This window comes from Strix uralensis, chromosome 3, assembly GCF_047716275.1.
Source record: "Strix uralensis isolate ZFMK-TIS-50842 chromosome 3, bStrUra1, whole genome shotgun sequence".
NCBI lineage: Eukaryota > Metazoa > Chordata > Aves > Strigiformes > Strigidae > Strix > Strix uralensis.
Window position 1 is genome coordinate 87,849,746 of NC_133974.1, and position 15,215 is coordinate 87,864,960.

At 35.6% G+C, this 15,215-nt stretch overlaps 1 protein-coding gene across 1 annotated transcript in view; it reads left to right on the forward strand.

Moving 5' to 3' along the window:
- WDR64 (WD repeat domain 64) overlaps positions 1–15,215 on the forward strand; it is a 79,774-nt gene that overhangs the window by 20,597 nt on the left and 43,962 nt on the right. The window contains 5 exon segments of the mRNA XM_074864617.1: positions 532–746; positions 1,251–1,339; positions 1,342–1,384; positions 4,070–4,149; positions 10,568–10,707. Of these exon segments, the coding sequence (XP_074720718.1) occupies positions 532–746; positions 1,251–1,339; positions 1,342–1,384; positions 4,070–4,149; positions 10,568–10,707 (567 nt within the window).

A 15,215-nucleotide genomic window follows, 5' to 3' on the forward strand; every position in this document is an offset into this window, starting at 1 on the left:
ATACCACAATGACTTGCAACTGTATTCATTCGCACTGTCTCAGTTCCTGAAAATTCAGACACCTGCCTGTGTAAGTACACTTGGTACTCCCAGGCTGTATTAGTAATTAAGATTCTGATATAATTTCTCTCTGTGCATTACTGCTGCATTTTGTGGTTTGAATAATTCTTCAATTTTACTATTTTCCATTTTCTTCTAGAGAGCATCTTATTTTTGAACAGGAAGCCATATACAATCTTAGTAAATATACTATCCTACTTAGCACAGGGAGATCGTCCCTAAAATTTGTAAGTAGTATTTCCTCACCAAAATGGCAGAGGCTACCTCTGAAATAAAGCCTCACTGAAATCCTTAAAGTTTGCATTTAGCTTCACTTGATCTTCCATGAGTTTCTAATACCAGGAAACAGCTATCACAGGGGGAGCTTGAAAAAAACAAAGAATTGAATGCTGATCTAAGTAGATAAGCCTGACATGTTTAGTCAACTTAAGGACTCATGCAATATCTAATAAACTCTTCTACATTTCACAGAATAATCGCTTTATCATCAAACCAATGGAAAATGGTCTGCTCTGTGTTTGCACGGTGACTATGTCAGATCATCTGGCTAAGGATGATATCCTAATGGGAGATGATAAGGGTTATGTTCACCTGCTTACTGTGACCAGTGATCACTTCGGATTGAAACAAAGTAAAGGCAAAAAAGAATCACAACTTCAGGTCTTGGACTCCAAAACTTTTAACATGTAAGTTGCTTATGGTAAACTATTATCAATCTGGCAATTTTTTTTTTTTTTTTTTTTTTTAGTATTCTAGTGGAGGATTAGCTTTTGTGTATAAATTACCCACACCTAACAAAGAAAATAATTTTTCAAACTGCAGTAAGTATGATTTGCTTGTTGTTATGTGAAGGAAATGCCATCATTTTCAGTAGGAGGTCTTACAAGAGATCTAACAACAGAGAGGCTGCAGAGTAAAATTCCAGGGAAGAATTCACAACTGCTGTTATCCAGTTTGACACAGGCACAGCTTTATTGTGTCCAATTAGATGGAAGCATAACTGCAACTAGAGAAGTGCTCTAAGTTTAGCTCTGCTTGCTTTTGAGCTGGAAGAGTGGTTCTGTATCTGCCCCAGATATTAAATATTAGCATTGGTTGTGTATAATCTCACTGACAAAATCCCTGTGCACTATGGGCGTATTAGAGTAAATGCTAGTATATCCTAATAACATCTCAATTTTTATCCCCAGTGTTAAACGCAAGCTACATGATGACTGGGTTGTGAAAGTTAAGTGTATTTCTGACCTAAATTGTTTTGGATCCTGCTCCTCAGACAGCATCATTCATTTGTTTTGGATGACATAAAGCGACTAGAGGACAACTTGTAAGTATATGACATCTTCTGAAAAAATAGACCTTTTGCTTTATAACTCTGCACGAGATCAGTGCCTTGCAAGATACCATCCTGTTGTACTGAAGTTGTCTGTTCTATAAGTATTGTATTTTGTTAATACAAACAAAAATACAACTACTTAAATACTTGAACATTTTTGTTTGTTAGCTTTTGATGTAGGAGAGGACTGTCTGTATGTCTTCCTTACTCACAACCCTTAAAAATAAGTTATGTTGGCAGTATTGTCTGCTCCAACTTCTCAGCAGGCAAATTTTAGTTAGAAAATTGATTGCTTTGTTACATGTGTATCATGTATCCATTCGTTTAAAAGTTTACAGTTTCAGTTTCACAAGTTTCAGTTATACAAGCTTAAACCAAGAAAGCAATTTATACTGAGGGTTGGGAAATGGATTTGCTGTGCAGCAGGAGAGGTTGTGGCCTCCTTATCTGTGCTATATACTTATCCATATGGCCATCAGTGCTATAGCTGATTCCAAGCCTTACTAGTTTGTAATTTTAGAAGAGTTTATAGCCCAGTTAAAAAATAAATAATACAAACATAATTTGATGTAGAAAGGAAATATAAATAACATGAGGATAAAACTTTTTGTTTAAATATCTCAAAGCATTGTAAATATACGATCGACTTCACAATTCCTTTGTGAGGTACATCCAGAGATTAATAGATTTTTAAGGCTAGTAGCAACAATTATGATAATCTGTTTTATCTCTTGTTTAACATAGACCATAAATATTCACACAGTATTCTTGCATCAATCCAATAACTTTAGGGTTTATGAGTATTGCATGTCTCATATGGACAGGAAAGTAAAATATGAAATAATTATAGCTTGTCCAAGTCACATACTGTGTCAGGAGGACAGCTGAGAAATCCTGTTTGATTTTGTTGGGAGTTCTGGAAAAACAGAATTAATTTGAGGAGAAAGAAAACAAAGACTGCAGAGACATAAGTATAGTCAAAAGAGTATATGCTGCCACCATACACTGTTTGTAATACAGAACATTAATTGCAAATATCTTGGTAGGTCTTTTTCATTTAACACTTACTATAATTGTGTCTCAAATTGCAATAGATACATTTTTCTAAGCAGTTTCATTCATCAGCTAAATGAAATTATATTTAGACAACTGAAAAATTACATAGCTGTTAAATTAATAGCCCTAAAAATAGCTATGGATCAAATCACTTTGAAATGCCCATTCCATAAGTAATTATGGTTGAAATAGATGATTTACTGGTGCTAACAAAATAAATTTCCCCAGTTAACTTTGCAGCAAGCAGTTGTTGTGCTTGAAGAGGGATGCAATGTATCTTGTCTCCCATGTGACTTTCAAGTTTCTTTGTGAATAACGGCTGATGAGCAGTTATAATCTTTTCTTGTGAAGTATCTATAAGAAGAGAGGTGTGGATGGGATCACAGGGTGTTTCTGTTGCCAGGGCATGACTTGGGCAGGACTTCACACTGCCAGAACCCCTTATTCACACTGATGTTGGAAGAGTATCAAGACCGTTCATTAAAGAGCCAACAGACAATTCATATTGAAGTATTAAATTTAAGAAATAAAGGAAAAAGATGACAAATCCTGAGGAAATCTGTCAACCACATATTTAAATCAATTAATTGCTATTTTATACCATCAAGAGAATTAAGAGTCCTCTGTTAGAGCTCTGGAAAGAAAGCTTTGCTCCTTCTAAGTCGTTGGGATTGAACAGCCTTTTATTTACACCTGCCTAGAAAGAACAAGCTCTTTCATTAATCCTCAGAGTTTCCTGAGTCTTTTGTCAAATTTACTGTCACCCTCAGTTACGGTTTTCAGTATTAATGGCTACTCTTTAGCCCAAAATAAATTAACTACCTACTTGTCTGGATTTCAAAGAAAAAATTTAAATGTGTACTTATTTAATTCTGTATGTCTTATTTACACTGACAGTCATTGTTTCCTGGGAGAGACAGGTGTTAGCCATGTTATTGCTGAATCCAAAAATCAAGAAAATATTCACTCATTACCGGCAATGTTTGAGACATGGAGAGACAAGCAGAAGTTGCTTAAAGGATTGGTTTAGAAGGGACATCGAGTCAATCTCAGTCTGTGTTGGCTCTTGTGCTTTAAGAGTGAATACAACAGAATAATTCAATTGAGTTTCAGAAACTTGCAGTCTTCATGTTATTATACAACACAAAATAGGTAAAATAGATACATTATACAATAAATTTTATGTAAGCAGCAGAAAAGTAACTGCACTTTATGCAAAATAGAGGCCACAATAGACTACCATGTCTGAAAGAGGCAAAGCAGTTGGTTTGACACTTTTCCTCAGTGATGAACTGCTTTAAGCACGCAGACATCTGTGAAGGCTTACTTTGGCAACAGCTACTGTTTCAGGATTCTGTTTGGAGTACAACTGATAAAGGATTCAGGTGTTTAAATCAGAGATTTATTACTTTAATGGAAAGTGCACCCTGTTCCTGTTTTATAAATGCTAGTATCACTATAAGTCTGTATAAGTCACTGTTACAAATCAATTCACTTTTAACAAGAGATTGTATACGTTATGCAAACAGCTATTCTATATACTAAAGAAAAGTGGAATGACTGTAGACTGTATTTTCCTAATGTTTCTTACCTGATAAACTGTTTTATTAATGATTACAGACCTGTAAAGGAATTTGCTGTCCCTAGAGGAGTCGGTGCCTTCGCATACCGTAGAAAAGCAAAAGTCATTGTCACTGGGGGTAAGTATTGGAGTTTTTTTCCATGAGATTGTTCTGTTGTGAATTTTTTTTTTCCCAGTTAAATAAGGTAAAATAAAGCTGAATTAGTATCTTAGTATCTTAAGAATTTAAATAATGGCTTCTGTCTTAAATGATAGGAAACAGAGGTCTTGCTTTTAATTGCTGGGAGGCTTACTCTGAAAAGATATACTTCCTGACAGGACTCTGTCAAGGGCTCAGTCTGGATTTGATTCAAGTAACATGTTATTTATATAATAAAACAGGAGAAAGTATGTTGAACTATTCTAAGGCACCTTTCCAAGTCACAGTGGCAACTGTCTTGGCCAGGTTATACACATTACTGCTTGCAGTATCAGCAGGGCTCCCATCCCTTCCTATTACTCTTTGGCCATCCTTTCCTATCTTAAGCAATCACATTGGCCCATCTTACTACTTTCTGTTGCTCATCTCTAATCACGTTTCCCTAAAGCTTTACTGTTTGTTCTTTCTCCCAAAGCAGACTACAGAAATTGCACTCTTACATCCATTTCTTCCCTGTTATGCAGTAATTTTATGAGCCTTTCTATTGTAGTGGTCATATTTTGTGCTTCAGAAATGTGGCTGGAGTACGGCAGCATTCTTGTTTGTATATTCTGTCTGACAGGGTGGTGCCCTGGAGTGACATTGATGCTGCCTATCTCCATGTCTTCAGTATGAAGTATTCAGTATTCAGTCTTGCTTAAAACTTTGTTAAAAAATGCAATAGCAAACACAGCAATTCTTATGTATATATTCAACAACAAGAAAAAAATGACCAAGGCTCTGCTGTTCAGCTTTGATAATATGCAAGACAGTAAAATACATTTGGAAAAAAAAAAAGACCTAGATGTGGCAAATAATGCAATTCAAGTTGAATTGTAGCAGTTTACCAAAGGGAAAACTACGACAGATATCAAAATAAATATCAGACCGTTCTATTGATTTTCTAGACACAAGATTTAAAGGGAAAGCAATAGGGCTATAAGAAAGTTATTAGTGAAAATTCTGAAGTTCAGCCTTGGAGGAGATCTTATTTGCATTGATTACCTTGTCACAAAAAGTAGTCTGGAGAAATTTACTGATGACATAAAGTAGGGAGGCCCTATAAAACAGAATGGTGTTAGTATTTCCTGCGGGTAGAACTGGAGGATTTTCCTGTGGTAATAAAACTAGGATGAAATGTCTGAATAGGACAGAAGGTCAATTACATAGGAACTAATAGAAATTTCTGTTACACACTGAAAATTCTTCTTACAGAAATAGCAGAAGAGAAAAAACTGGACAAACATCCTAAGAAAATAAGAATAGCTATGGTAGGCCAGACCAAATGTCTGCCTAACCCACTATCCCCTCATTGACAGTGACCAGCAATAAACACTTATGACAGAGCATAGGAATAGGGCAATCATGCAGCAATACTTGCCCTAGGTACCTGTGTTTGTTGAAATATCTGTTCTGCAGTTAACCAAGCATTAACTTCTCTGAATTTGACACTAGTAAAACCTCATGTTGTACTGGAATCCACTGTATGGTTGACATGAGCCATATTTGAGAAAGATAAGTTGAATATGGAAAAAGGGTGGAGGAAACCTATCACATAGAGACTAAACCTATTGCACAGAGACTAAAAAGTGTATTTTCTATAACCTAGCAAAATGAAAATTAACAAGGAATACCATTGCTATCTATGAAATATCAAGAGAAAAAATAATAGAGCAAAATTTAGAGCAGTGATATTCTGGAAGAATCTTCTGAATAGTGGCAGTTGCAGAAAGGAATATCCTCCTCAGTTTAAAATGGAGCTTGAAAGTTTTGAAAAGGATAGACTGCATATTTGTCTGTGATGGTTGAAGTCTAGACTTAGAATGCAGGACCTCCTATCCCATCTAAACAGCTACCTAGTCAGAATATTTTAGAAGAGGAGATTTCTCAACACTGCATTTTAATTTGTCTTGACTTTCACTGCACAGAAGTACAGCAAGCATGGGCAACATGACAAAAGTTTCATAATACAGTGTTCAAGGACTCTCTAATGATGATTTTGAAAACATATAAGAATTGTACTTACTTAATCTTCCAGTCTATTCCTGGATCATAACATTTACGTACCCTTGAGTTGGAATCCTATCTTGCTTGTTCACCCAGTGGCCTTCATCTTGATATTAAAAGGCATCCTCCTGCCTTTCACCCTCATTTCCAATGCGTAGCTGTGCTGCTTCCACTGAACACAAAAGGAAATTATTCCTGAGCTGGATTACTAAGAGTGACAGGAGGCAGTGGGAATGCATAGCCAAAGACAAAGACAGGCTAGAATTATCTCTTTCAATTTCACTGTGAAGTTTAGATCAGCCTTGGGCTACTATGAAGCTGCACCCAGAATTAAGAATAATGCTACAGTGCTCGAGAAATCCATCTACTAAAGTCTCCAAAAGCTGAGATTTAGAGTTCAGTGCTCTATTAATAAAATACACTGCCCACAATGGCACAGCAGTCAGTCAGACTAGAGCACACTATGTTTTTGCATCAATATCCTAAAAGCCATCTCTTCTCTGGCTGAGAAACTTATGTTGATTATCCAGTTAATGAGAGGATTGAACTGTTTAGAACATAGGCTAGTCTTGTCGATTAGGAAGACTGCAATTTTACGTGTAATATACTCTAAAAATCAAAGACCAGAACAGGTAAACAATTCAGGAATCATCATACATAGATTTCTTGGTGACATGTGCAAACATTTGTAAAAGCTATGTTTATATGTCATATTCAGAAATTAAAAGAAAAATCCAACCTTTTGGATTGGTTTGCAGGCTAACTTCTAAAGTATTCAGGGGATAAATCTGCTAACCACTTTGCTAAGTCCCAACCTGTTGTTATTTAGCCAGGTGTTTATAGCACAAATGGTATGCAAAATGCTACAGTGTATTATTACACTGGGAGATGACTATTAAAAAAGTCATGTTTTGGCACCCTTACTCTTCCATCATTTATTTAGTTGTATTTGAATATGCTCATGGGTTTGTCAGTACTGTGAAACAACCTAATTTTGTCTTCCAGATATTTGACATTTATAATAATGAATAAGTAAGATAAAAGCAAACCTGATAGAGTTCACTTTTCATGCTAAAAGCTAGACTTCAACCAGTAAAATGATAGAAGACTGATAGTAGCCTAAAATATGGAGCCCACAATAGTTTAGAATATCTTTTCTGTGTAGCATTTTGCATTAATATTATGTTGAATGGTAAAATGATACGGTTTTCTTCATATTCTATATCCATTTCAATTCCAACTATGTCTTAATCATCACTTCAGAGAACAGCTACAGATAAAATCAAATTATGTATGCATATAAAAGCTGGAGATGATCAGTTTTAAATGACATGATAAATCAACTTCTAACCCTATTAGTTCTTCAAATCCAGCTATTGTTCTCCTGTGAGCAGTAAAGTAGAAGAAAAACTATTAGTGATCTCTAAATCTAACAATAGCAGCTTAAGACTGATAAAAGGAAATCTTCTGTGCATCCTCAGTATCCTTTGTGTATTCCTGGCACAAGTGAAGTAACTGGTAACATCTTACACATTTTTTTTTTACTGGCACTATACATTGGTATTGTCATTTTCAGGAATTCCCAGGAATCCTAGTTATAGAAATCCCATCCCAGGACTCCACTAATATTAGCCCTCAAAAACATAGCAGACTTTTCTATGATGCAGTCTAAATTTAAGAACATACGAAGACAGACAAGGCAGCACAAAGAAAAAAGAAAGAGGCATTGGTCAGTATGATGAACATATGAACTTGTGTTAGTTTACCAGATGTCCATCTGTTCTGAAGAGGTTTTGCAGACATTATAATCCAAGATTATTTAGAAGGCAGGTTTGAAGGAATGACAAGTTGTTTTAAAGAATAAGGGTTCCTTCTGTGTGAGAGGAGCAGCACAGAAAGAAACCAGGAGTTATATTTTTCATTTCTAGTTTATCAGAGGATGCCAAGCTAAGCCTACCATTTTTCCATTCAAAAATGCTGGTTTTCTCAAGGGGCTTTCAACACCACATCTCAGCAGACTTGTAATACCACACATATTGCAAAACTCTGTAAGCAAGGGAGACAATTTGCAAAGCATCACATGTTCAAAGAAGGTATTGGAATCCATAACATCTAGCTAGAATAGAGCTGTGGTCATAGAATCAGACTTTCAAAAAAACCCTAAACATATGCTTTCATAATTATTTCTTTTGGAAGGGAGAACACTGAACTGAGCTCATTATGATTCAAATAACTGATTTCACAGATTCTTAAACATTTGCTGTCGGATATGTAGACAGATAATTCATCTTCTTCAAGCTTTTCTTGAATGTGTTTAGTACCCGTGCCATCTATGTCAGGATTCTGAATCCCAGAGGCATATTTGGAGCAGAGAATAAATGTTCCAACAAATGTCCAGTGAAGCAGCGAATGTTAGGGCCAGTCTGGCATTGGTCTAGAAAGAGGGGAGAGAACACGTCTATTATAACCAAATCCACCATTATCTCCACATCAGTAAAAGGAACTAAAACTAATAAACTAATCCATTATTTCACTTGAGAAGCAAACAGTATTTTTAATTACGTAATCTTTTGTAATGACTCTTGTTCTTCCTGTTAATATCTTAAGTAAATAACATGTATTAGTGATTCTATTCCTAAAAGAAACTCTGTGCCACAATTAAAGGGCACTATCCTCCCATTCATTCATCTGCCATCACCTCAGGAATATAAAGAACAGAGCAGTTAGGAAGACTAAGAAAGATCCTGTTCCTCAAAAGTGCGGCAAGTAGGTAGTTGAGTTGATCAGATACTGTCAACAGCTTCTACCTAGTTCACCCTCATTTTAAGATATGACAGTTTCCATTTGGGGCTGCTAAAGGGCATGCTGTTGAAGCAGTTCCCTCTGACATTATAACTGATCTCACTGGAGGCTTCTGTCTACCATTATCCGTGGTTCCCCTTTCCTATGCAGAAGTTATCCCTCCATTATGCCAGTACAGCTGTTTGCGTGGTTGCGTTCTCAGTCACGCTTGTGAAATGAACTGGCATAAACCAAAATGACTTTCTGTTGTAGCTATTTTAAGAGATCATTTCTCCAGTGAGCCTCTCTCATTTAGAGAGACGCTACATAAACAGAGAAATCAATTTAACTGAGAGAACAGTAATGTTTAATAGAGGAAAAGGGAGATGGGGTGCTACTAAATTAATCACATATCACTGTATTAAGAAGGAAAGGAACAGATTTCTGGAGAGAGAGAGAGGAAGGGACCGACCAATGACAGTAGGTTGAACAAGCTCAAGGAAGATCCCTGGAGAGCAGACTGCAAGAGCTCTTTGTTAACAAAACTGAGCTGAGCATCGGAGTCTTGAGGTTGGGTGATTGTTCTCTTGGGGCATGTACCTCCTAGTCTGTTTTTTGGCTTTCTGCTCTTCACGTTAAGTCAAGAAAAAACTAAAACTCAAACTGAAGTCTAGATAAAATGTGGCTGTTTCATTTATTGCGTGTCAAAATAGAGTGTTTGGCTAATTGCATAGAATTCATACAATTGCAATATTTGCCAGGAATTGAAAGTTAAAATATGAATTAATTAATGTAAAATTTAAACTGGGTTCATGTTCTCTTGAAACTCCTGTGAAAAATATTAAATATTTCAGTGCACTAGGTACAGTTGTGTTTATATCAGTATGTAAACCCAGGAGTTTACTAATACATTTTTAACATCTTTATGTTTTGAAATATTTATGGAAACTATTACAAAAATAGTACCAGAAGATTAATCTATAATGCAATCAAGGATTATTCCCTACGTTTTAGGTAATTTAATGTTTGAACATACAAATTAATATGAAAGACCTAATTCTCATTTATTTCAAGACACAAAATCACTCATCAGCAGTTATTGTTTCCTATCTGCCCTCAGCTTTCATGCCTGCTCCCCTTCCTGTTCTGTACACCCACCCTCTTCATAGAGGTGGTCATCCCTTCATTTCCTGGCTAAGTGGGCACAAAAATTGTTTTGACATTTCTCTAAATTAGATCTAAATTAGGAAAAAAATCTGATCCCCAGTTCTATTTGTAATAAAGTATTCTGCTCCTATGGGACCAGCACGTGCAGTCATGTCCAGTGTCCCTGACATTCCTCTAGTGAAATAAAAAGGCTTTGAAAGGCAAATCAGATACGTGTTTTTAATACAAGTTTGGGGATAAGCAGTGAAAACATAAGCTGAAATCCAGCCCTTAGAATGAAGAATTCACATCCTTATGTGGAAGTTGCCTACATGACGAAAGCAGAGACTTATCTCTCCGTTATGAAGCTTATATGTAATACCAGTGACTATTCAGTCTTTCTGACTTTTTTTTTTCCCTTCAGGTCATGACAAACTTCTTCATTTGTGGCATCCTGCTATTAATAGTAGGCCTACAGGGAAGCTATCAGGACACCAACATAGTATTGTGGAAATTGGGACAAATGAAAAAGATCAACATGTCATCAGCCTTTCCTCTGCAAAGGTAAAACACTTTTCTTAACTTCATGGAAATCAAAGCTATAAATGCAAGTAGGAATCTGCTTTTGCGTAAGTACTTCTGATAGTATCTAATCCTAATCTCATTGCTTATCAGTTCATTTATTTTGATAAAAAGTTTGAATTTTAGCTTAAAATTTCCAAATTATTTTAAATTGAGAAGCAAGATTAGAATGGAACTATTTGACATATTTTCTTTTTGAATGTGACAAAAGAATATTTGCAATAGTAGGTATTAACATTCCAGTAATTTCCCTATTGCTTTGGCAACTGCCAGAATTATAACATAACCTGTACCTGAATGCTTCATTCAGTAGTGATCACCAGCAAAAACTCCCTACAGCTTCATTTACCCTTCTCTCTGCCTGTCACCCTAATAAATCCATAGGTGGAGTTTTTCTTACACTGGTGACTCTATACATCATGTTCAACTATTGACCTCTTTCTGAACAGTGTCTTCTACAAGGCTTACTGATCTAAAACATCGTCTATGAACAGAATTAATAATAAAATCAATAGTAAAACTTCTTCAACCAAATATTGCAAGATTCTGCTGGAAATGGATGGGTTTCCTTTAAGTTATTGGTGGAATCATGGCATCAGTAGTTTATCTCATTTGTTAAAGTGAGACTGTTCAAGAGAGAATAAAAACTTCTAAAAATATGTGCAAAAATAAATGAGAAGCCCCTGAGGGAGCAGTTATGAACAGCTATGGAGCTCTTTGAAGAGTGGTACTATGCAGTATTTTCAATATTCAGCAGCATTCAATATTTTCATTAACATCTACAGTGATGGAATAGAGAGCATACATACTAAATTAACCAGTTACCTCAAACTGGTTAAGGCTGCAGGCCCTGAGCAGAAGTATTAGAGCTCAGAATGGTCATTAAAATTGAATTGTGAAAAATACCTCCTATAGATCAGTAAGGACCTAATATAGTTAGTCTACTGAGATATCCATCTATCTCAAAGGTTTCCAGCTTTTTGTTGGGTTATGTAGGAAATATTACTGAGCTATTTGTTCTGTCTGCGCTGCCCCTCTGCCATGATTGCTTACCACCACTCATTTAAATGCCAGTAAATACCATGTTTTCATGACTTTAATGCTATTCTTAAAATAACCCACACCTTTCTAAAAGTACTACAAGCTGAAAATAAGTCATCAGAAATCTCCCATCTTCACATAATCCTGGAGCCATAATCGTTCCCGCTTCCTCACCCCTATAAATCTATACCTGTCTGTTCTGTAGGTAATCCTGTACATTTGCTACAGGCATACATTACTGCCAAATTAAGGAGGGTTTTGACAGCCTGCAAGCTAAACATGTAGGAAAAATAGAATAAGACGTAAGACATGACTTCAGGGGAATGAATGTACATTAAGATATTTATAGAAAAGCAGCTAAGAATGGAGCCCCTGAGGCAGTAAATGACTAGAAGATCTCTTGAAGTCCCTTCTGGATCTTTCTGTGATTCAATATGATGACTCAGAGGGAAGCAAAATCTATTTTACAAGGCTCCAAGTATGTAGAGACCTGATCTTAACTAAATGTAGCTGAGTTGAGCCAATGACATCAGTAAGATCACTTATACATGAAAATGAATATGTGAAAGTATGTTTTAATTAAAACCTATGTGTCTTTAAACAGCACTGTGAGTTATAAGGCGGAAATTACACTTCTCAAAAAATAGAAATAGAGATAAGTTCCTACACTTTGAAAAGACAGGTAATTCTTGCAGTCATAGTTGAAAACTATATCGAAAAAGAAGGGATCCCTCACAGAGAAGTCTAAAGGACTTTACAAATAAAGTGGTGATCACTCTGTGCCTCAAAGAATTTACAATCTGTAGATGATATATGGTATACACAATAGCAGAGGAAGGTCGGCTATAACAGGATTGCTTACAACCCAGTTAAAGCACATTTGTGTTTGTATAAACAAGAACCAGGTATTATACAAAAGTGTTCAACTTCCCAGGGAACTTTTAATGTTGTGTTAAACACATAATTTGTTTCCACCTAAAAAACAAAGACCAATTTGCAATCTGCCTAGAAAAATCAAAATAGTTTTCTCAATTTTGTCCTCACCTTTCAGTGACTGTGATATAGGAGGCCACTGAAGTAAAACAAGGAGAGCCTATATATCTTCACTGAAAATAAGTTAGAGATATCAATGATCTCATGGAAGCATTGTAACCAAGGGAAACAAAATCTCTTTATATTGAACAGATTTTGTATTATCTGTTTCACAGAATAGCAGAACTGGGGAAAAGCTTAGGAAAAATAATACTTTTTCTGGACATTCCTAAAATTAAATTTAACCTAAAACATGTCAGATGTTCATATTAAATTAAAAGTTCTTTTATCATGCCATATTCCAGCTAAAAATACAGAACAAGGTGAAAAGTAGGGAATACTTTTTTTTAATTACTTTTCTTGAACTATATTGAAAATTTTCTTGACTTACTGTAAAGATATTTTTATGTTACATAAATTACAAAGCTTTAAAACAGCATCATAAAGGTAAACCTAAGTCTAATGCACTAGAGAAATATTTTCCTCTGATGACACAACCTGAAAGAAGATTGTAGTATTTCACTGGTCACTGTTGGGTTAAACACTGTGTTCTTTAGGTAGATGTGTATGCAGAGACTGGGGTATTCTTTATACTGTCAAGGCCTCTATCAGAAATGAAGTAAATTTCTCTATATTCTGTGTATTGTTTGTTTCCATTTCCTTTGGGAAATGAGATGTGAATGTCAACATCATCATCTTCCCAGTCAAATTTAGTTTCTTAATGCTCACGAGGCATAGATAGTCCTTATTTTCTGACATAAGTGACTGTAGTGAGAAAGTTACAGTTTCACAGGTGGACAATCACAGCTTCTATCAGAGAACCAGGGGAAATTAAAGAAAGATGGGAAATTTTTATACATCATACCAGAAGAATACAAAAAACCTTACATGTTACAGCAGATAAACTTCTCACTATTTTTAGCTGTTTTTTAAAGGACTTGAGAAATAGATGATACACAAATTATTTATTAAACTTAACTACATTTGCACTTTGTACTCATGAGATCTGGCCTTGGCATGAGCTGCTACAGTATTTTGTGGAATAATATGCATGTCAGAATTCAGAAACTATTTTGTATCTGTCCTTTTCTACCTCCATCACTTCTCGTGTAAGTAGACACATGCTGATGATGTTCAGTACTGTGGGCTCAATGGATCCTGTTGGCATCCCGCTGCTGCAAGCAAAGGCCTTAATTGCTAAGGAGGTAGATTATATCTGTTAAAATAAATCCTTAAAATGTTTTGAGATTAGGGTAATATGTTAAATGTCATTGCCTTTGTTATTGGCCCATGGGTCAGACAACGCGAAGGGCTGAACAGTGGGAATAGGGGATATTCCTGTGAAATATATTTAGGAACCTTTTAGAGAAAAAAATTCCCAAACCATTTTCTTGTTTAAGTTAGACTGCATATATTGCACTTAACTTCTGGCTTTCACTCCCTAGAATTGTAATACATAATTTACTGTGATCTGTTACGTATTACTTTATGAAGAACAAGAGTTAATGCTGGATAGATGGCTTTTAAGATACTATGTGAGCTACATTCCCAGGGACTAATATCCATGGAGATAGAAAGCTAGAAAGCATATTCTTCCTGACTGTAGTTAAGAAAATCAAATAGTCAGTCTTTTGGTAGTCAGTTTTCTTTTGTATGTTTTGTACATGGTATTAACTTTCTATATTAATGAAGTGTAAAAATGTTTTAAAACAAGGATTCAAAGAATGTTGTTACATTGCTTTGCCCTCATTTGACCTCCAAGGACTTTTAAGACTGAAAAGCCATACACAAATGAACTCAGAAGAGTATCTCAGCAGCCCATATGTAATTGATTTATACTACAGAGTTCAGAAGTAAGGGGTCACATTGGCTTTTGGTTTCGGACTTGTGCTGCAGCAAAGGTTTGCAGTCTGAAGGAGTAATGGCAGAGTTAGGGGGTTCAAAAACTCCAGTGAATGGTTTTAAAGAGTACTAGGGGATTCAGCTGATGGTATTAGCTTTAGTTTCATACTATAGAACATTAATGTATGCCGTAGTTTATTCAGAAATGTAAAAATGAACCAATTGCAGCACTTGTGCAAAAAAATAGAAATCACAGGGGATTTGTGTTACAGTGGAAGAGTTAGTTTACAAGAATATTAGCTCTAACAGTCTTAACATCCCAGAGCATGGAAAACGAAGAGTGGAGCCCAGGAGAAGGGGAGGGAGGCATCAGTGTGTTAAGGAAGTATCAAAAGAAATATCTCATGCAACACAATGGCCAAGATACAAAACAAATGTCTCTGTGAAGAGAACAGTATGATCATGCAGACCTGAAATCAAAAAATAAAACTCCATAAAGGAAAAAGGTTGTCTTTGTTTCTGAAGTGCAGGTATTCTTTACAAGTGTAAATTACTTGTAACTGTATGCTAGATTA